We start from the raw sequence: 21,711 nt of genomic DNA on the forward strand, positions 1-21,711 counted from the left end.
CATCAGAGGTTGCGCTAGACATTTTCGTTGTCTGTCATTTTGACTGACAGGGTCATAAAAATCCGGTCATAATCTATTTTTACCCGTCACTTAAATTTTTAAAATGATAATGATGACATATTCAATAGTATTCAGTTTTCATTCATTTTTAATTAATATTGTAACGCTTGCTTGGCGGCGAAAAATTAGACACGGAAGTCGTGGTATTTTTCTCCCTCTTTTTACTCTGCTTACCGCCAACAACACCAACAAAACAACAACTCCACCCCCAAAGAAAAAGAGGCAACTATATAGACCCCAATCACCAACGTCACACAATGATCTTCATTGTGGTTGTCAGCCCAAAATCTTCTAAATATATATTAAATGCATCTTACCAGATATAAAATGACTACTACATAGTCTGTGGTGATCGTTTGGTGCCCAGATTTCTTGTCGAATTACAGCAGTCCATCTCGTTCTCCACTTCGGGTCTCTCAGAATACGGTAGAACTTCAAATGTCTCCGTCTATCTTCTCTGCTACTGCAACCAACCGCCACACACGCCTTCCCCATTTTGATTATTAATGTTAACGAGCAGAAAAACACGCCGTAATAGGAGGCATGTACGTAGCGGTAATGTGTAAACACGACGAGCTGACGGATAATATGGCGGCTCCAGTCAGGGGGGCGGAGTTTTGACGTCATGTGATTGGGGTCTATACACAGGCGGCAATCTAGTCCACCAATTGGATGACGTGCTGGCACACCGAGTGCACCAATAAGAATGGTAAATGGTGTTATACTTATATAGCGCTTTTCCACCTTTCAAGGAGCTCAAAGCGCTTTACACTATCTCGCCATCTACCTACTGGTGACGCAGCACCTCGCGTTGATGTGTCAATCACGGTGCCGCCGCCAGACCCCGGTGACGCTACAATATTCTGACAGAATAGCCAACGATGTCATGCAGTAAGAGAGACAATAGCTAATTAATATGATCACTCGCCACCCTGTGGTCTGGGGTGTGAATTGCAACCTGTCAAAATGACGGACGGACTTCAGTTTTTTCCGTCACCGTTTTAAAAAACCGGTCGACGACGGAAAATATTCGGTTAACGCGACCCCTGATATATATATACACACATAGAAAAAAAAATTGAAAATAAAAATTAAAAATTAAAAAAATAGATGGGGAGAGTGTTGGTAGCTCAATGTTTTTCAGCTTCAATTGTTATGGAGTCTATGTGGAGTAAAAAGGGTAGCCAGATTGTGTCAAAGGTTTGCATGGAACCCTTTAGGGAAAACCTAATTTTTTCAAGTCTAAGGTTTTGCAGGATTTCTTGGATCCATTTATTGTGTAAAGGTGGGGAACTGTGAGTCCACTTGAGGAGAATAAGCCTCCGAGCAAGTAGTGTTGTAAAAGCAATGACTTTCCTTGATAGTTTAGACAAAGCGTGTGAGGGAGAGATTCCAAAAATTGCAGTTAGAGGGTCGGGATTCAGCTTGGTGCCCAGCACTTTTCCCAAAGTGTCAAACACTGTTCGCCAAAAGACAACTAGTTTCGAGCATGACCAAAACATATGTATGTGATTAGCTGGTGAAAGTTTACATCTATTACATGCATCAGATCTTCCAGGGAAAATTCTGGCCAACCTCGCATTTGTAAGGTGACTCCTGTGTAGAATTTTGCACTGTAAGAGTTGATGTCTAGAACAAATTGATGAAGAGTGAACAAGATGAAGCATATTGTTCCATTGTTCATCTGAAATATTAATGTTGAGGTCACAGTTCCAAGTTGTTCTAAGAGTGTTTAAGGAAGTTGAATTGATTTTAAAAATTAAACCATATAAAGTCGACAGTAGGCTTTTCTGTGTTGGTTTGGGTACAAGAAAGGCATCCATCGGCGTTTCAGGTGGGCGGTTTGGAAAGTGAGGAAAAAGTTTTTGAATAAAATGTCGTATTTGAAAATAACGGAATAAATGAGAGCTTGGGAGAGTAAACCTCTTTGACAAGTCTGCAAATGAAGGGAATATGCCATCAATATAAAAATCGTCAAGAATTTGTAGGCCCTTTTTCGACCATGTCTCGAAAGCTAGGTCGGAACACGCCGGAAGAAATAAGTGATTTTGGTTAAGCGGAGCTAGTCTTGATCCAGTATGCAGGCCAAACTGTTCCCTGAATTGTCTCCATATTTTTAAGGTCTCAAGGACTGTAAAATTCTGTGATATGTCTTTAATGGCAAGAGGTAACTTTTTTTGTTTTTTTCAACAGTGGTCAAAAGCAAATTTGAAGAATGCATTTATTAAGGAGGATGCCATTTAAAGGATGTTATTTCTAAATGAAAATCCTATAATTGTTTCTTAAACGGCATGTTTTAAGGTTTCAATTACTATAAATAAAATCCTTTTCTTCCATCACTCTTGGTTTTATTGGATTCTTAAAAAAATCTCCCTCTTTGGGTCACCCTGTAGATAAAACTGAATTCATTTATGCAATTATCCTATGGATCATTCCAGAAATAAAGGTAAGTTAGCCAAAGCTAACATTAGCACGATTTGCAACCCTATTACTGTGCTATTAGTATTGTAAATTTTAAACAAAATAGGTAATTAAAAAAATGCACTTGATTTGTACCCTGAGCTAAGCAATTCTTTGATGGTTCATCATCTATTATTTATGAAAATGTAGCAGAAAACCAGAGAAGTGAGGCATATTTTTAAGCCAAAAGGTCCTAGAATGACTCTTGCGTTAAGTTTAGAGGAGTAGTTTGTAGGTATTGCCTAAACTTACGAAAAACTTGAGTAGTGAACCATCTGAACAACAGCACATGGAACGGCGTCCAAGATACTCATGAGCAGTGTTCAGAAGCATAAGGGAGGATGGCAGCATTGGAACATCTGAGTCATCTAGAAGTCAAGTTAATGAAGTCTTTCAGGGTAATGGCAATGTCAACATGGCAAAAGCATGAAATCAAGTAGTCCACCAACCTTCGTCATCCCCTACAGACAAATGTTGTTGAAGCATAGCATTGAAAGCAGCTTCCTCATGTTTGATTATGTGGTATAAAATAATCCACGGCAGCACAGAGAAGAAATACGGCTCTTTGGGATCGTCGGAAGTTGTCATGCTAAGGTCGATCAGCTGAAAAGACAATCACAAAATGTCAACATTGTGTAAGAGTTACCATGAATAGTGAGTGTTCTTCTAACCTGAATAAGATTATTTGCCAGTCGAGCCATACTGGAAAAGTGAGTTATGTTGTTAAGGAGCTCTGAGTCCTTTGTAAAGCAGGTGTCAATGCCCTCCAACAGTTTTGTAATGGTGCTGACCCATTCTTCTTTCAAAGGTGAAGAGCTGGTTGTAGAAGAATTGAGCTGCTGCAGAGCTTCATTCATAGCCAACTCACTTGTCTCTAAACATTGCTGGTAATCTTGTAGCCTCAAGAGTGAATTCTGTAGAATGAATGGTATCGATCATCACATGCCATTCCAACGCCACATGATGAAAAGCATTTGTTGTGAATCATGACCTGTAATAATAGAAGCTGAGCAGGACGCTCTGGTGCTGAGCTGACAAACTCCAAATGTTTACTCCTGCTGCCGTAATTGAGAGTAGGCTGCAACAAGCGCACAACCGACTCAAAGTCTTCAGACTCAAAGAGACGCTGGATTTCCTCTAAAGACTGACAGCGCTCCAAAGACTTCAGTCTTTTGTCAATCTGATCATGAAAATGGAAAAAAAAAAAAATTCGGAATGGCAGAAACAAGGGCATTAAAAAAGCCTACGTGAGAATAAAAAAATAAATAAATCAATACACTGACCTCCTCAATAGAGATAGCTGCATCTACCCTTAAATTAGGCAGTTTGATAGTAAAATATTTTCCATCAGGGAGCTTGGGTTTGGTCTGCAGTAGCCCTGTGCAGACATCATAGCTTTCTTGAGACAATTCCATATCTCCCTAGAAAAAAAGACAAACATATTTGTCATATCTGGATTAGGATGAGTTGAAATTATTCATATCGTAGAAAAAAAAGCTGTACTTACAAGAAGAGCGAGGGATCTCGCCTTCAGCCAGTAGACACGGACCGTGACTTCCAAACATTTGTCCTCAAACAGTTCTTTTTGAGATGACCCCAAAGCCAGGAGCAAAATATCAGCTTTAAAATATTGCCCAGGGAATTCATTTTCAGGCATGTCATTAATGGAACCTGTGCTTCTTCTAGGAGTGACTAAAAGAAGAACACTGTGGGTAAAAATATGCAGTTGCAACATTCTAAACTGAAATCAGTGATATTCTAAAGTACCATCCGGAGTCTATATTTTCGGTATTTGCCAGAATAATTTTAAGAAATTGTGTGCAACTAAACATTTAAAGCATGGGGAAAAATGTTTTAATTCCTCATTAATGATATTCTTGGTACCAACAGTCTTGCCTTTGTTGTGCAACCATTGTTCTAGCTGCAATTCCATGCAGGCCAAGCTCATTTCCAACATTTCCTATACAGAAAGAAGTTAAATACTCACTGAATACAAGGTATTACTCGAGTCAAAAATTCAAGATTGTTCTTATCATTTACCCGGATGTGTTGGTGGTTACTACAGTCCCGAAACAAAGGGTTCGGAAGACCAGAGCTGTGCTTTCTCCAAATCTGGTAGACTTCCAGCACCACAGCAGTCATACCTGGGGGCCACTCCTCCATGAATTTCTGACCCACTGCCTTCAGATAGCACAACATCAGGTCCAGTATTCCTCCATTTGTCATATTCTTAAGGAGGAAGTTATGAACATCCTGTTGCTCTATAAAAACAAACAAGAAAACGAGAACAATTTTTGTTAGCAGGAACCATGGTGTGAACATATACAGTCATATGAAAAAAATTAGGACACCCCATTAAATAATCAATTCTTTATTAAGAAATGTTCACATATCAGTTGCCACGTTTAGATGGAGCCAAATATTCCAATTACAATCGGAATATTTGTTCAAACCGAATAAATGTGTTCCATATAAACACCTCATTCGGAATAAACAGGCCCAAACCGAATGGAATTTCATTCCGATTCACAGGGGTGGAATATTCCTTTTCCCAAACCGATTAGAAGTAAAATGATATCATGTAAACAGGGAAGCGGAATGGTGTCTGGTTGCGTTCTTTCTGCGCATGCTCCGTACTGACGTGGTGACGTCACTTGGTGACGTAAGTAACGTCACTTGCAACATGGCTTCCAAGCACACGCACAGCGCACCCACACAACTTTTTAAATGAACGGCGTATCATTCTGAAGTTTTGTTTCCACTCGAAAAGTTAAAACAGCAGCTGATCTGACGATCGATCTCCATGTTTTGCAACGTGACGCTTTGTTTTGATTAATCTGCGCATGTCAGACGGCAGTTGTCAAACGTCCTTTCGGAATAAAGGCAGTCACATGTAAACGCTGGATCGGAATAGATGAAGTGACATGTAAACAGCTGATGTGAAATTTCCATTCGGAATGATTTGAATCGGTATGAATAAAAGTCAGCATGTAAACGTGGCTAATGTCTGATCTTGTTTTTCTTCATCTTTGCAAAAGAAAGTGATTTAATTGCAGGTAAACAACAAAAAATAACATTGTTTTACTAGTTAAACCAAATATATAAACAAAAATGCATATTCTAACTGAGGAAAAAGTTAGGATACCCTACCAACTAATAGCTAGTGTTAACCCCTTCGGTTGAAATAAATTCAGTGAGAAGCTTTTTGTAGCCATCTACCAGTCTGAAGAAAGTTTGCCCCACTCCTCAACGCAGAATATTTTCAACAGTGACTGTGTAAGTGAGAGAAAACAGCATGGTGAGATCAAAGGAGCTGTCTGAGGCCTTCAGAAAGAAGATTGTAGACACTTATGAGTCTGGTTAGGGATTTCAAACGATCTCAAAAGAATATAAAATCAGCCATTCCACTGTCCGGAAAATAGTGGAGGACATTCAAAACAACTACCAACATGCCCAGGTCTGGCCATCCAAGTAAGTTCACCCCGAGAGCAGACAGCAAGATGCTGATAGAAGTCTCCAAAAACCCTAAAATGTCATCACAGGACCTGCAGCAGGCTCTTGCTACTGTTGATGTGAATGTGCATGCCTCTACAATCAGCAAGAGACTTTACATGGGAGGTGTGCAAGGAGAAAACCTTTGCTCTCCAAGAAGAACATGAAGGCCACACTGAAGTTTGCCAGAGTGAATGTAAACAAAGACCAGGACTTCTGGGATAATGTTCTTCGGACAGATTAATCTAAAATTGAATTATTTGGACATCAGAACAGAGGACATGTTTGGCGAAAACCCAACACAGCATTCCAGGAAAAAAAAAACCTCATACCAACTGTGAAGCATGGAGGTAAAAGTGTCATGGTTTGGGGATAGTTTTGCTACAGCAGGACCTGGCCAGCTCACCATCATAGAATCCACCATGAATTCTATCATGTATCAGAGGGTGACTAAGGGACCAGTGAGATCATCTGGAAAAAAATAAAAGCTGATGCGAAACTGGACCCTGCAACATTACAATGACCCAAAACGTACCAGTAAATCCACCAAGGACTGGCTGAAAAGGAAGGAATGGCTGAGTCAAAGCCCAGATCTTAATTCCACTGAGATGCTGTGTGTGGCTTGAAACGGGCTGTACATGCAAGAAACTCCTCAACATCTCACAGCTGAAAGTATTCTGCTTTGAGGAGAAGGGAAACTTTCTTCAGACCGATGTCAAAGACAGGTAGATGACTACAAGAAGTCTCACTGAAGTTATTTCAGCCAAAGGGGGTAACACTAGCTATTAGCTTCTATGGTGTCCTAACTTTTTCCTCAGAATATGGATTTTTGTTGATATATTTGGTGTAATGAGTAAATGTTATTTTTTGTTGTTTACTGCAATTAAATCTTTCTTTTCCAGAAAAAACAAGATCAGACATTGATATGTGAATATTTCTTAATAAAGAACTGAATATTTAATGGGGTGTCCGATGTTTTTCACATGACTGTAGGTGGATGAAGAATTTACGTACCAGATTTCATGTAATCAACTATATCAACTGGAATGCAGCTCCCAAGAAGAGATTGTGTGTCGTCCTTTCCAACACACTGTCTCTCAAGATTGCTCAGACTTTCATCTTCATTTTCAGGATCAAATTTCCTTAATCTACAAGATTAATTTGATGCACTCTAATCACAAAACCAAATTATACAATACTAATATGAACTACAAAACAAATTGCGGTCACCTTGAAGGAAGGTACTTGAACAGCAATTCCTGAAAATCAATTTTCTCCTCTTTTTTGCATTTAGTATTTCGAACCCGCGCTGAGCGTCTCTTAGCAGTCTCGACATTGTCTTCTACTGCACGCTTCCTTTTAGGTGTCTTCTTTGCTTTATCTGCTAGAGAAATGTCTATTGCTGAAACTATAGATGGGGAGAAAACCATGTTCAAAAAATAATACATTATTGAATCAAAATATGATTTCTAGTTAGAACTGACCGACTGAAGCAGCAGCTGTGGGGATTTCCACAATTGCAATTTGGGTTTGAAGGGCAGGTTGTGACAGTGCTGACGGCTCAGGAAGGACAGTCGGCGGCAGAGATGAGCTGGGGCTGCTGCTCAGCACTGTCGTCTGGCCTGTGCTGGTTGGACTGCTGGGTTCAGGCAGGTTTTGGAGAAAGCTTCGGTCACGATATACTGACAAGTCAATCCTGCGACCAAGACTTGGTCGTGGCGGTCCACATGTGGTTTGATATCTATACATTGCAACAAGGCATTCACCCACATGCTTCCACCTGTGTTCAGAAAATAGTCCAATGTTAAATCCAGTCATCGAACTATGTATAATATTGAAATGTTGCCCTTAGTAATGTTTTTGTGCTACAGATTTTAATTAGTATTTGATATAATTAACAAGTACTGTTCAGAGGACTCACGAAAGACAGCGAATAGGCTTAATCAAAACAAGGTCAGGGGTCGGTTCCGTGTAAGACAATGCCTGTCTACGTTTTCGCAAATCCAAAGCCTCGTCCACAATAGATTTACGTTCCTCATCTTCCACTTCCACGTAGTGAATAGACATGTCACTGCAAAAAAAAAATAATAATAATTTAAAACCGCCTTTCCAAAAAATTACTATTAAATGAAGAATAGAAAGACAAGTGTAGTCACCATTTTTTGAACATCTGCATTGTGTCCCTTTTAAGACTGGGTTGTTCCTCAAAGATTTTTTCCTTCAAAACCAGGCCTTTTGTGTAACAATGATCCTTTTCAAGGGCTTTACTGATTAAGTACAAACACCCTGGAAATATTTATACAAATGATCATTCTATTAATGTTTTTAATGTGAAACATTAGACAGCAAACAAACATATGGTGATAGTTTAACATACAGGTATAATCACAGAGTGTGTAAAGAATAGTGATCAAATTGTCCAGGCAGGGCCAGTGGTCTGGATTACACTGTAATCCCTCTTCGAAGGCATGTCGGGCCAAGGGAATGCGCAACAGTCGTATAGCCACTTGTCCAATTTTATACCACATGTTCACATCAGTAGAATCCAATAGAACAGCCTACAAAAAAGGACAAGCCTTAAGCCTATTAAGCCTTTACCCATAAAGTTGGACACAATTTAAACTAGGGATGTCCCGATTGCATATTTTTGTACCCGAGTCCGAGACACCTGATTTTGAGAATCTGCCGATACAGAGTCCTGATCCGAGACCGAAAAAGGTTTTTTTGGCATGTTTTTACTTGAACAAAAAATGTTACAGTACTGTACTTTCTACAGCCGCAAGAGTTTATTAATTGATTGACTGATTGTTTATTCTTGATCCTTTTTACAGTAGGGTACAGTAGTCTTTTTCCAGGAGTGTTGCGAAGTATAAAACGTATATATTCTTGTATCTTTCTCTGGATTATTTTGTAACTTTTTAGCCCCTAAAAAGTAAAAAAATATATATATAAATTAGGCTTCAATGATATTGCCAAAAATCAAAACTGCGATATAGATTGCCGAGGCTCCACACTTACCTTTTTGCATTGTTTGCACTGGTGGTCCTAAGTTTTTTCTTAAGGTGCACCAGCACAAAATGTAGGCACACCCAAATTTTTCATTGCATCACCTTTAATGGATAATTTTAATCATTCTCCATAACATTCATATAATTCATATGAAAGAGTCCACTAACTCACACTTTGACACTCACACTGCCAGGAACAGCCTCTGAACAATGAAGATTAAACGACCATCAACACATTTGTACCTTTGATCGTCGAGCTACAGGGCCTTCACTTGACAGATCAAAGCTTCAAACCTGTCAATCATTGTTAACTTTAGCAAACTCCAGCTGCACTGCTGACCAAGAAAAGCAGCAGGAGGGAGAGTGAGAGGCTGTACCAGAATGAAGCAGAAAAACATAAATATATTATTTAAATTAAAAATCCAATCCTATTCACCCGATTCCGATCCTCTGAAAAATGGCATGATCGGCACGATTTCCGATCACTTGATCAGATCGGGACATCCCCAATTTAAACTAAGCAAAGTATAATGTGTGGAATTTCTGTATTATTTGACCTCTAAGTAAAAGTCCATCGCTGTTTCTAGGTCATCTCGTGATGCAGCCATACTAGCCAGGTTTTTAAAAGTGGAATACTTCAACATCAGTCCGGGATGCTTGAGACCCATGCTTTGATCCTCCGAGGGCATAGCCTTAAATAACAAAAAGTGGGTTAAGTCACTACAAATTCGTAATACTTAATAGTTCCTCTGAAAAAAACAAACAAACAAACAAACATAAATTTAACATTGCTAATTAAACTGGGATGTTTTTTTTCTACTTGTTGTCACTACCTGATGAAGACATTAACTTTTTTTCTCACATTGCTGTAGTACTTTCCATTTTAATGGATAATTGTGACAAATTGTGATAATCAAATGAATTTGAAATTTAACATACTACTGCAGCCAACGCATATGTTGTGGCTACAGACTGCATTAAGAACACTGCATGTTGTATACTAGGTTACCTCTTTGAGGAGCGGCGTTTTAAGCAGCTCATGATATGCCTCGGCAGACTCCTCAAACTTGTCATGTTTCTGTAGATCTAAAGCCTTATGATAAAGAGCAAAAGCCTCTGCTTCCTACAAAGAGAAAGAACTGTCATCAAGGAAATATCAGAGGTAGATATTCAACATTGCGTAGATTCATTATACCTGAGCTTCTTTTGTTCTGCTTTTTTTACTTTTCAAGGGGTCTTGAGACTCATCTGCAGCTGACGAAGCAGCATTTAATGCAGCAATTCGAATCTGTACCAAAAAAAACAAACAAACAAACAAACAAAAAAAAAACAATAGTTAACACATAGACAAGTAACTGTATTTTTTTTAAAAAAGAAAAGAAAAGCACTTGCGCTCTTGAAAAAACATTGTTAATGTGGTGCAGATGTTTCTTCAGACCACCTTACCATATTTATATCATGGATGATGTGCTGTTTAATGGCCAATTATCCATCTACCTTTCGGATCAGCAACACTTAAGGGGATCTGTTTATGAATTGAAAAATTATTGTAGCGGTGAAATAGAAAAAAAAATGCAAGATCAAGTGACAAGTGTCTATTTACAATTCTCAAGGTTTGATTAGTTCAAATCACTCACCACATTGCTAGCTTAACCTTACTCGGAGAATCAATGAAAGTGTAGCATAGTTAGCTTAGCTCTGCCACGGGACAATGTCGAAATAAAGAAAGGCATGTTCACACAAAAACTTAATGATCTATAAATCCCATATCCGACGTCATAGAAGCACAAAACAAGAACAACACAAATCTCCGTTAGGTACCTCAGCTAAATATGGGGCATGTGAGGTGTGTATGCCATTGATGCAAAGCGACTGGGACTTACCATTCATTTTCCTCTCAACGGGAACTATAACACTGATGTTGTAAAATCAAGGAATACATTGTGGGAAATCTGCAAACGAGTGAATAAGTAGTACTAATCAAGTTTGGAACTTCATCAAATACATCAGCCTTTGTTGTTATTCATGTAAGAAGCGCCTGAGTGGGACTGAGACTCAGCAGGAAACTCGTAGCTCATTGGCCAATGCGGTTTCTGTCTGGCCAATCACCTATATCTATATTAAACCACTCACGGTGTTTTCCTGAATTATCAACTACGCGACAGATGTCTTTGTCCATTGAAAAATGCGATTTTACACTTAAAGCATTTAAATTTAATGTCTCCAAGCCAAAGAACTATAGACATTTTTTATCTTCTGATTTCTGCTCACCACATTTTTGAACGGTGTCAATAAAAAAGAATTCAACTTGCACAGTAATCAAAAATCCACTAGAGGGCAAACATGTAATATAATATTTCAAAGGTGAATAGACTATACAGTACAACAGTGAACAATTTTGAGTTGTTCATATTGGGAAAAGTGGTTTTACTGTAATGTCTTGGAAGTTTAAACTGCATCCATTAGCAGGACATTAGTGTACACACACGTACTGTACAATTTACAACATATGTTGTAGGCCTACTTAGTCATTTGCCTTAACACTTTACTTCTGTGGCATTGCAGAATATTAAATAATTGTAAGAACTTGCAGGTTTGGGAGTACCATAGTTGTAGGGTAGGATGCGGGTGCACTCAGTGACCTTGCTTGTTGCAGTGCCACTGCCACTCAACTTATTGAACATCCTCACCCCACCTCTCTCTCTTGGCTGAGACGGGCATGCTGGCTCCATTATCAATTCCTTTTGTCAGCATGCCTGCAAAAAGCAGCTTACGTCACAGTCATTACTGGCTCTATAAAAGCCAGGGTAATGCAGAATCACTGTGCAGTTGACACAGCTTCATCCCGAGACACAGAGCAAATTGCCTTGTATCATGACTTCCACCGGCTTTGACTTTTATTTTCCTTCCACTTACAAGAGAAGAACAGTTGCGCGTAGTGCAGGATATGGATCGAGTGGAGGTCTAGAATCAAGGGCTGCATATTCGAGCCACTCTGTTCCAACATCTTATGCCTCGTCATACAGAAGTTTTCCTCAGAGTCGAGCTGCCTCCAGCTCTTTCCTGCTCTCCGCTCCTGCGTATGCCGCTGCCACTGAGCTACGCCTTGACCAAGCAGCACAGGTCACCTCTGAATTCAAAAGATTACGAACCCAGGAGAAGGCTGAGCTACAAGACCTCAATGACCGTTTTGCAAGCTTCATAGATAGAGTCCATGAACTAGAGCAACAAAACAAGTTACTGGAGACCGAACGTCTGTTGCTCAGGCAGCGCCAAACAGAGCCATCGAACCTCCGGGCCCAATATGAGCACGAGATCCGCCAGCTAAATGCTGCAGTAGAGGAGGCCCGTTATGAGAGACAAGCTGCCCAGCACCACAGGGATGAAGTAGAGGGCGTGCTGAAAAACCTGCAAAAACGCTACGAGGATGAAGTACTTGGTAGGGAGGGAGCAGAGAGCAGGCTTATGGATGCCAGAAAGGAGGCAGATGAGGTAGCAATGGAGAGAACCGAGCTTGAGAAAAGAGTGGAAATTCTGCTGGATGAGCTGGCCTTCCTGAAGCGTCTCTGTGAGAGTGAAATTGCTGAACTCCAAGCCCAAATTCAGTACAGCACAGAGGTGTCCGTGGAAATGAATGTAGTTAAACCTGACCTTTCAGTTGCTCTGCGGGACATACGAGCCCAGTATGAAACGATGGCACAACAAAATCGCCAGACAGCTGAGGAGTGGTTCTGTAATAAGATGAATGTGATGTCGGTAGGCACTGCACGCAATGCAGAGAATGTACGTAATGTCAAAGATGAGGCTTGTGAATACCGCAGGCAGCTCAAAACTAGGACGATGGAGATTGATGCCTGCAGAGACATCAACCAAGCACTGGAAAACCAATTGCAGGAAGTGGAGGAGAAGCAGAGCGCTGAGATTTCTGCACTGCAGGTGAGCAACTGAAAGACATTGATGTGTATGTTCACTGTAGGACAAAAATATCTGCAAATAGCTTTAAACTGATCTAGGCGGTTTCTAAACCTGCTACTAAGATCATTTTCAAAGTTGTTGTGGCACAAGGACTATTTCTGCGAATGATGTCTTTTAATTTTTCATTACAGGATGCCATAAATCAGCTGGAGGAAGAACTGAGGGCCAACAAGAACGAAATGGCCCGCTACCTGAAAGATTATCAAGATCTCTTAAATGTGAAGATGGCCTTGGATATTGAAATTGCAGCTTACAGGTTGTACTCCTAAACGTGTGTTGCTTTGAAACTCTGAAGCAAATTCCACAAATATATTTCCTTTCATTCTGTTTTAGAAAGTTACTTGAAGGAGAAGAGAACCGCTTAGACCGCTGTGGCCAGATGTCTTCTGTTGTTCACTCACAAGTTGTATTTGCTGGACATCCTGGAAAAAATCGTGTCTCCATGCAATCTCAACTGCATTCGACAATGCCGTACCTATTGACCCCTCGCTTGTATACATCAACCATTTCTACTCAGGAGACAATAACTGCAAGGAAAGTACAGCAGGAAGAAGCAAGCCCTCCTGAGGAAGAGGCCGAAGAAGAGGAGGATGAAGAAGAGGTGGAAGAGGGAGAGGAGGAAGAGGAGGAAAAGGACGACCTAGATAACAAGGAGGAGGGAGAGGAAGATGAGGATGCCGAAGATGAAGCCGAGGGAGAAGGTGAATGCAATATGTCTATACATGGTCTAGTATAGTGGAGTGGTAAAAGTGTTTTTCTCTCCCAATAGATGCTGAGGCAGAAGAAACAGCAAAGGAAGATGAAGAGGAAGAAGCAGACAAATCTGACCAAAGCAAAGAAGGGGAGGGCAGTGATGATGACAAAGAAGAAAAACCAAAACAAGTGGAAACAGAGAGAGATGCGAAAAATGGAAAATCTTAATGATGTATATGTATGGTTTACTAACTTGCAGCCAAAGCAAGTCCTCTACTTTGAGGCTTCATCAGCTTGTTGCATGGATGGTACACATTAACCATTATCCAAAGAGAATGTCAAAAACATCAAACTCTTATTGTTGACTGTGTATATTTGTTTTCAGCATATTCGTGCTTGCATCTCACGAGAATGTGCTCATAGGAAAGCCTCTACTGAATTGGCTAACAGTCTTCTGTGGTTGCTATCCATAATTTTCTGCAATAATAAAGCCCTGAAGCCTTATAAACCCAGATTCTATGCTTTCTATTTCATTTATAGTTTAACACACGTGTCGCATCAAATTATATACATTTTTCATGATCATTTATGGTGTTCTGTAAACATACATTACATATTTGCCACAGTTTTATTTTTATACACTTGTTAACCAACAGACATTTGTCTCTACCAGGATTGATAAAAATGTTTATCTGCAGCAGGTAATAGAGAAAAATATATACATGACAACATTTAAGATGCCAGTTCTCCTGCACCAATGATGCACAAATTAGAATCATAGTACTTTGTTTCCCTTAATTGCCAGTTATGCTAGTGTTTATTTTGAGTGAGAATTCCATTATTCTAATTAAATCAGTATTCAATGTGAGATCGCTTGAGCTGATGCCAATGTTTTTCCTGCCTGTCTCGCCCTCATCCACGTTCCCGTCTATGAACCGTAGCATGTTGAAACCTTCATGACTCAGCAAGTGTGCTGCGTCAATGAATCTGGCAAAGTGTCAGCTCTTGCAAGACAGCGAGGGAAGGGGAATTTCATTATTTCATTAGGGAGGGGTACAGAGATAGAGAAGTTAGGATAGAGGAGGAATGACTAAGGGAGGATTCAGAGAGCCATATCTCATTGCATTAAACCTTGACAGAGGACAGACTGTTTTATATCCAGTAAAGAGATGCCAGGTCTTCCTCTAGGCCTCTGTAGTCTCAGTCCACAGTATATCAGTTAAATGAATAGCACATTCACACACTCAATATCTTCTCTTATTACACCCAGACACTCCCTGAGGAATGGGTACATTTGATTAGGTGCAGCACACCCTAACAACATGCATCACGGCATATTTGCGCGGGTAATAAATATTGAAGCGGAATGCATTTAACAAGGCGATGGCCTCAATTATGCCACCCATTCTCTCCATCCTGCTTGTCCTTGTCTTACTCCACCCTGAGTAAAACTACCAGCATATTTCTTTAGCTATAGAATGTAGCATGAGCCAGTCCAAAAGTGCACTCAATTTAATCACTAGAAATTCTACTTTCAGTGAGTTTGGCTGCATCCACACTTTTCACTACTTAAAGCAATAGCAATTTGATAAATGCATTCTTATTGATTAAAACACTCAACTAACGATGTACTTTTGGCTGCAGTCAAATACATAAACCACCCAACAGCTACAATGCTGAAGAAGTAGGCTCTCTGAACAAAAAACACAATATGAAATAATCACAATAATTAAGCTTTTGAGATGAAGATATTCACACTTCTGGAAAAAAATATATACAGTATATAACACAATATTTTCAGTAAATTCGTTTTCATTTGATTTCAATTGAGCACGATAGGCTACAATACAATCATGTTTCATTGTCATGTAATGAGTTCAGTATTGCAATCCATGACAGATTTGTTCTGCAAGTGTGGACTTGCTCAATGTCATATCTAACCATTCCCAGGAGAGGGACGACAAAGTGTGAACCCTTGGATTTAATAATGTTTGACCCTCCTTTGGCAGTAATAGCCGAAACCTAACATTTCCTGTAATTGCAGATCTGACAGGCTCAATGATCAAGATTAATATTGGACCTTTACTTATGAAAAACAATGCGTTGAACAGAAGTTGGAAATACAATCTCCAGGCCTGAGGATCAGCAATGCTGAATCTTGTGTTGCCTTTCTGTCTGATGCACCCAATAACATTTGAATTATTAATTAAGTTGATACTGCGCTGAAATTGCATGACTTTTGTATCCTGGAAATGCAGGTCAAGCAGCAATGACAGAGGGGGAAACAACAGCATTTTTTCTGCTGAAGACAATAACACAATAATTTACATCATCTTTCAATGCACTTTTAATAGTTATGGGTTTTCAGCAGCTGTTAGGTGTACGCATACAGCCCTAAAGGTGACAGACTGCTCCAGACTGGTCCTCAATTGTTATGATGACAATTCTAAATACTTCCACAACCCTGCTTTATTACCACAAAGAAAAGTATTTGATATGCGGATTGGCTCTCCCTGTTGAGCTCAGAGAATCTGCTAATTCAATTAAGCCGCTTTAAGACATAATATACCGCAACATTACCGAGTGACCTGACCTGCAATCAACCTAGATCGTGGGTTTCAGACACAGGGAAATGTACCAGTGCTCTACTGTCTCGACCCCGTTCAGACTAGAGGGAAATATAGCGGTACTTAACAGGTGTTGTGCCGAAAAATACAGTGTGAGACTCAGGCATGACGTCATGCAAGTTTACTTTTTTTAGATTTCACTGAATAGATAGTTTACTGTCACGATCGGACCCATTCATTCGTGAGAGACCAGACTGAACAACGACATGTTCTCAATCACGTTTATTAAAAAAATAATACTAATAATACGAAGAAAATACACTATAAACACTTGTTTTGCCTTTGCTCAGCCACAGAGTCCAGTGTCGTTCCATTCAAAAGTTGACAGTCTCTTACTAAACTGTAAGATCGGTGAACAGTTGTCGTATATAGTTTGTGATAAGTTAGGTAATATGTTTTTTGTTTGCTGCTTGTCAAATTTTATTTTGTCTTAGGGTAAAAGAAAAACTAGGATCTTATTGCAGTGCTCATTTGCTCCCAAAAACGTATAAATACTTTCTATTTTTAATTGTTTCACTGTCCCAAAGACGTATCTATGCGTCTTTTACGTTTTTTTTCACAAGTGACATCTCTGGGTTCTGATTCAACTTAGCTCCAAAGCACAATGCTTAAAATCCATTTTAAAGCAATAAAACTGGCCACTGGAGGGCAGTAGCACATTTGGTAAGACCCGCAACCTGATTCAACAGAACGAACGGCCGGGCCGCACGGCCGATGCGCCGGCGGAAGATGACCGAATGGACGTCCAGGATACCAGGCAGCGGCCGACCGAGCAGAACGACCGGGACCACCAGTGCAGCGGACGATGCCGTTGAGTCTGTGCTGCTCGCCAAGCAGAGACAGGCGGCAATGAGGGAAAAGTTTACCCCGGCTGTCGCGGCCACAACAGCATCATCTCTCAGTTAATTATGTGTAAATAAAATGTTACTTTGCTATTAAAAGCTCCATTTGTCTTGTTGTTATTTTGTAAAAGGAAAACATTATTCAGATGTTTGGGATGTAACTAAAGCAAAAAATAGCTGTGTTAAAGTCAAAGTTATGTTTGAAATGTATGCTTTCACAAAAAGCTCAATTTCTCTGTTTTTTCATCAGAAATGGGAAAATTGCTCAAGATATGGTTCTGGCTAATGTCCGTGTCTCCTGAGATGGCAAATTGTGTTTACACATTGCGCGTAACGGGTAAATATAGAACATTACCAGACTTCAAAGTATGTCTGAAAGAGGCCTTATTGTGATGACAACCCAGATAGCAAAATATAACAGGAGCGGACATGGGCCAGATGTACTGAAAATTCCGGCCTAACTTTGTAAAACAGGGTCTTTTTGAACAGTGGGCCAAACTCAGGTGTCACTTGCCGGATCAGCAACAGTTTTGGGCCAGAACTGATCCAAAGTAGCAGACACTACATTAATGTATGGCCTGGATATAGCACACGTTACCCAATCTCAGCCAAATTAGTATCAAAACCGTTTTCAGTATTAAGTTTGGGGTCCATTTTGTTCAATGTATCATACTTAAAAGTGTTTATATTGCAAATTTTATTTATTAAAAGCAATAATGACAACACTTCTTTTTCATGCCATTTATTAATGCTAACATATTAATGCAACATACAACAACAACACTATTTTTTCTCAAAATATTTTAATTGGAACAGGCAATTCCACATTAAAGATGACCCATGTTTAGAATGTAAACAACGTATTTGTTAAGGTTCTGGGGTAACAGGTAGAGGTGCACGATAAATATCAGCCCGATAATTATATGTCCAATAATAGGAATTATGACGTCATCCCAATAAATCCGAGAACATTATTTATTGGCCCAATAATTGTTAATTTTTGGCAGTGTGTCGGTGGATTGGGATCTGTACGTTGGTTTCCACTCCCGTTTTGCTAGTACGCAAAGTTTTGTTACTGTTCTAGAGCCCGTATTTTTCCATCACTGAGTGATAAACCTTACTACGGTAATTAGCAAATGTTTGCACTTTACAGTGTTATGTTTACACGTTCTTGAGAGGCCTTTTGGTTATTAATGGGCCTGCTGTCCTATAATTGCCGGGTTAAGAAAGTTGTTTCATGGACCAAGACCGCAAAAGTCTCCTCTCAGGTTGCTCCAAATGTTTTATCTCCTGACAAAGCACAATACCTATTGGGGTTATCTATAAGTTCAGTGCTCATTTTTCAGGGGAACACATCGTCAATTATATTGACTGATTGTAATTGACTGGAATTATACTTATTTGAAACAATACATATAGGCACTTTAACTAAAAAATCTTGTCTTTGTAATGTTCTTTATATAATGTTCATGTTATCATGAAAATTCTGATTAGGTCAAAGGCATATCTATGCTGAATCCACCACATGTATTTTTGACCTACAGGTGTTCAAAAACTCAGGTGAATATAGATTTTAAAATTCTATATATATTATCGGTTATCATATCGGTATCGGCCTTGAGGAGCAGGAAGTTGTCGATATCGGTTTCAAAAAATGGATATCATGCACCCCTAGTAACAGGGGACCTAATTCATTGATGATGAGAGGAAGTGGTAGATAGTGTCCCAAGAATCCAGTGGGCAGTTTAGTGATCAAACAGATGAACGGGCAGGCAGGCGTTTTGCCAGGCAAGCAGTACAGGATATAAGGGAGAAAAACACAAAAAATGAGCTCAGCATCAGGATTACAGGATTCTATGTTACCTGAAAGTCAAATACCTGTTGGTGAGTTGTTGATCTGGCGATGATATGAGGCCAAGGACCGGTTTAAGTCAGCTTCTGACGATGACCAGCGGCACCTGGTCCCAGGCTCACCCATCTGTGCAATCAAGGCGACAATTAAGGCAAAGTGACACAAATACACAAACACAAGGAGAAGGGGCTCAGTCTAAATAATAGTATTCAAACATTGAAACATTTACAGCATCACAGAGTAAATGCTTTCTCCCTCCATATGGTGTTATAAAACTAATTTTGAATTACTTAACTTGCAGACATGGCAGATTACTTGAATATACCAGCCATTTTATTAACCCTCGATTGAATAACTTGTTTAGCAGTCAAGCAATGACTTCAAAACGCAATTATGAAAAATAAATATTATAAATTATAAATTATAAAAAAGCACTTGCCATACAAATTTGCCATCCGCAGATGTATCGTGACTCATACGTGCTCTTCTGTGTAGTTGCCTTTCAGGTGCGCACTGACAATGACGTCACATGTCATCTGTTAAATTTCAGAGTTTGAGCATGTCCATTCTGCACGGTCTGCCCTGGAACAGTGCGTAACCTATCATTTGGACTGTCATTGTGCATGTCCGGGCCGCATCTGGTGCATTGACGTTAAGCGGATGTGATTGCTATGCGGATCCGGCGAGCTGAAGCCGGATCTTGCGTGCAGTCGCCTGCTATTGTGGAAACCTTTGTGTTGGCCAGGACCTGAAGGATAAAATACTTGGACAATTTATTTGAAGATTAGAGTTGAGACTTTATTTAATAAATTAATAATCAAAAATGGCTATTATCCAATCTTGCTTAATTGCATTTTAATCACATGGCAAATTTTCCTCGAAAAGATCTTTAAAAAAAATTTTTTTTTAAGGATTTTAGTGGAAGACTCCGGAAAAATCTAAGAAATCGCATTTTAATTCGAACTTGTTTAAAAATATATATATATATCTGAGCAAAACACCTTCAATGATCTGAATTTAGAGTGCAATTTTAGAACTTATTTTCCATAATAAACCAAACATTTAAATTGTCAAAAAAAAAAAAAAAAGACAAAAATAAATAAATAAAATGAAATAATGGAGCAAAGTGTAAATTTTTTTCTTCTGGTAGAAGAACCCAAAAAAGAAAGATTATTTGAGAGGCCTAAGACCTGAAGTAACCTGAGCAAAAGTTATGTTAGTAAACTATGTAAAGACAAATACATTGTGTATATTTGCACAATTCCACATTTTAAAAAATACAGGTCTTTTTTTTTTTTTTTTTTTTTAAGGAAATGTGCATATTTAATTGATATTAATTTATTTTCGGTGTAGCTCTTAGCTTAAATTACCTAATGTGTAACAATTTAGTCGGTGTACCAGATAATTGTGTAACGACAAAGGTTGGGTGCTACGAATATAACCTCTGATTAAAATGAGTTTAAAAAGAAAAAAAAAAAAACTCGTTTAGTCTTTTGTAATTAATTAATCTTAATATATATATACATACAGTGGGGCAAATAAGTATTTAGTCAACTACTAGTTGTGCAAGTTCTCCCACTTGAAAATATTTTTGAGAGGCCTGTAATTGTCAACATGGGTAAACCTCAACCATGAGGGACAGAATGTGGAAAAAAAAAGAAAATCACATTGTTTGATTTTTAAAGAATTTATTTGCAAATCATGGTGGAAAATAAGTATTTGGTCAATACCAAAAATTCATCTCAATACTTTGTTATGTACCCTTTGTTGGCAATAACGGAGGCCAAACGTTTTCTGTAACTCTTCACAAGCTTTTCACACACTGTTGCTGGTATTTTGGCCCATTCCATCATGCAGATCTCCTTTAGAGCAGTGATGTTTTGGGGCTGTCATTGGGCAACAAAGACTTTCAACTCCCTCCACAGATTTTCTATGGGGTTGAGATCTGGAGACTGGCCAGACCACTCCAGGACCTTGAAATGCTTCTTACGAAGCCACTCCTTTGTTGCCCTGGCTGTGTGTTTGGGATCATTGTCATGCTGAAAGACCCAGCCACGTCTCATCATTGGAGTGTGACAGAGATTGTGGACAGGTGTCTTTTATGAACTCATAATGAGTTAAAACAGGTGCCATTAATACAAGTAACGGGTGGAGCCTTGTTAGACCTCGTTAGAAGAAGTTAGACCTCTTTGACAGCCAGAAATCTTGCTTGTTTGTAGGTGGCCAAATACTTACGTTCCACTCTAATTTGGAAATAAATTCTTTAAAAATCAAACAATGTGATTTTTTTTTTTTTTTTCCACATTCTGTTTCTCATGGTTGAGGTTTACCCATGTTGAGAATTACAGGCCTCTCTAATCTTTCAACTAGGAGAACTTGCACAATTGGTGATTGACTAAATACTTATTTGCCCCACTGTCTCTCTCTCTCTCTCTCTCTCTCTCTCTCTCTCTCTCTCTCTCTCTCTCTCTCTCTCTCTCTCTCTCTATATATATATATATATATATATATATACAGTATATATATATATTTTTTTGTAAAGCTGATGTTTTGCTTCGTAGGGTCTTCATGGGGCCAAATAAACATGACGTGATTACTATTTTATTCACATCAGTGACAATTTATATACACTGGAAGTCAGTTGACTGAATACTGGGAAAAAACACTTCTGTCTTGGACATTCAGTCCATTTGATTATCAAC

At 39.2% G+C, this 21,711-nt stretch overlaps 2 protein-coding genes across 8 annotated transcripts in view; one reads left to right on the forward strand and one right to left on the reverse strand.

The window, feature by feature from the left end:
- The window catches only part of cabin1 (calcineurin binding protein 1), a 56,103-nt gene extending 45,019 nt beyond the window's left edge, over positions 1 to 11,084 (reverse strand). For 5 of the 7 annotated variants that reach the window (XM_057831870.1, XM_057831869.1, XM_057831867.1 and 2 more), the window contains exons 1-19: positions 10,904 to 11,083; positions 10,467 to 10,545; positions 10,216 to 10,308; positions 10,030 to 10,143; positions 9,578 to 9,712; positions 8,390 to 8,570; positions 8,169 to 8,298; positions 7,934 to 8,083; positions 7,497 to 7,792; positions 7,243 to 7,420; positions 7,027 to 7,160; positions 4,561 to 4,781; positions 4,405 to 4,480; positions 4,028 to 4,212; positions 3,804 to 3,941; positions 3,512 to 3,700; positions 3,192 to 3,434; positions 2,970 to 3,123; positions 2,773 to 2,888 (exon numbers count right to left, since the gene is read on the reverse strand). In XM_057831870.1, the coding sequence (XP_057687853.1) occupies positions 2,773 to 2,888; positions 2,970 to 3,123; positions 3,192 to 3,434; positions 3,512 to 3,700; positions 3,804 to 3,941; positions 4,028 to 4,212; positions 4,405 to 4,480; positions 4,561 to 4,781; positions 7,027 to 7,160; positions 7,243 to 7,420; positions 7,497 to 7,792; positions 7,934 to 8,083; positions 8,169 to 8,298; positions 8,390 to 8,570; positions 9,578 to 9,712; positions 10,030 to 10,143; positions 10,216 to 10,308; positions 10,467 to 10,469 (2,736 nt within the window). In that variant the 5' untranslated portion in view covers positions 10,470 to 10,545; positions 10,904 to 11,083. Of the gene's footprint in view, positions 1 to 2,772; positions 2,889 to 2,969; positions 3,124 to 3,191; positions 3,435 to 3,511; positions 3,701 to 3,803; positions 3,942 to 4,027; positions 4,213 to 4,404; positions 4,481 to 4,560; positions 4,782 to 7,026; positions 7,161 to 7,242; positions 7,421 to 7,496; positions 7,793 to 7,933; positions 8,084 to 8,168; positions 8,299 to 8,389; positions 8,571 to 9,577; positions 9,713 to 10,029; positions 10,144 to 10,215; positions 10,309 to 10,466; positions 10,546 to 10,903 lie in introns of all 7 variants that reach the window. The other 2 variants (XM_057831866.1, XM_057831871.1) reach the window with 2 other exon arrangements.
- A 775-nt stretch (positions 11,085 to 11,859) lies between these two features.
- On the forward strand, positions 11,860 to 14,150 carry neflb (neurofilament light chain b). The gene is made up of 4 exons (XM_057831872.1): positions 11,860 to 12,956; positions 13,127 to 13,251; positions 13,329 to 13,696; positions 13,765 to 14,150. Exons 1-4 carry the CDS (start codon positions 11,895 to 11,897, stop codon positions 13,914 to 13,916), a joined length of 1,707 nt encoding a protein of 568 aa, XP_057687855.1. The 5' UTR covers positions 11,860 to 11,894; the 3' UTR covers positions 13,917 to 14,150.
- Positions 14,151 to 21,711: the final 7,561 nt, after the last annotated feature.

This window comes from Corythoichthys intestinalis, chromosome 3, assembly GCF_030265065.1.
Source record: "Corythoichthys intestinalis isolate RoL2023-P3 chromosome 3, ASM3026506v1, whole genome shotgun sequence".
NCBI classification, from domain to species: Eukaryota; Metazoa; Chordata; class Actinopteri; order Syngnathiformes; family Syngnathidae; genus Corythoichthys; species Corythoichthys intestinalis.

What these genes read in the sequence shown, in the direction of transcription:
- neflb (XM_057831872.1), top strand. Translation starts at nt 11,895, where the DNA reads ATGACTTCCACCGGCTTTGACTTTTATTTTCCTTCCACTTACAAGAGA. An exon ending in CTGAGATTTCTGCACTGCAG is followed by an intron (nt 12,957 to 13,126) that starts GTGAGCAACTGA and finishes TTTTCATTACAG; the next exon opens with GATGCCATAAATCAGCTGGA. An exon ending in AGATGAAGCCGAGGGAGAAG is followed by an intron (nt 13,697 to 13,764) that starts GTGAATGCAATA and finishes CTCTCCCAATAG; the next exon opens with ATGCTGAGGCAGAAGAAACA.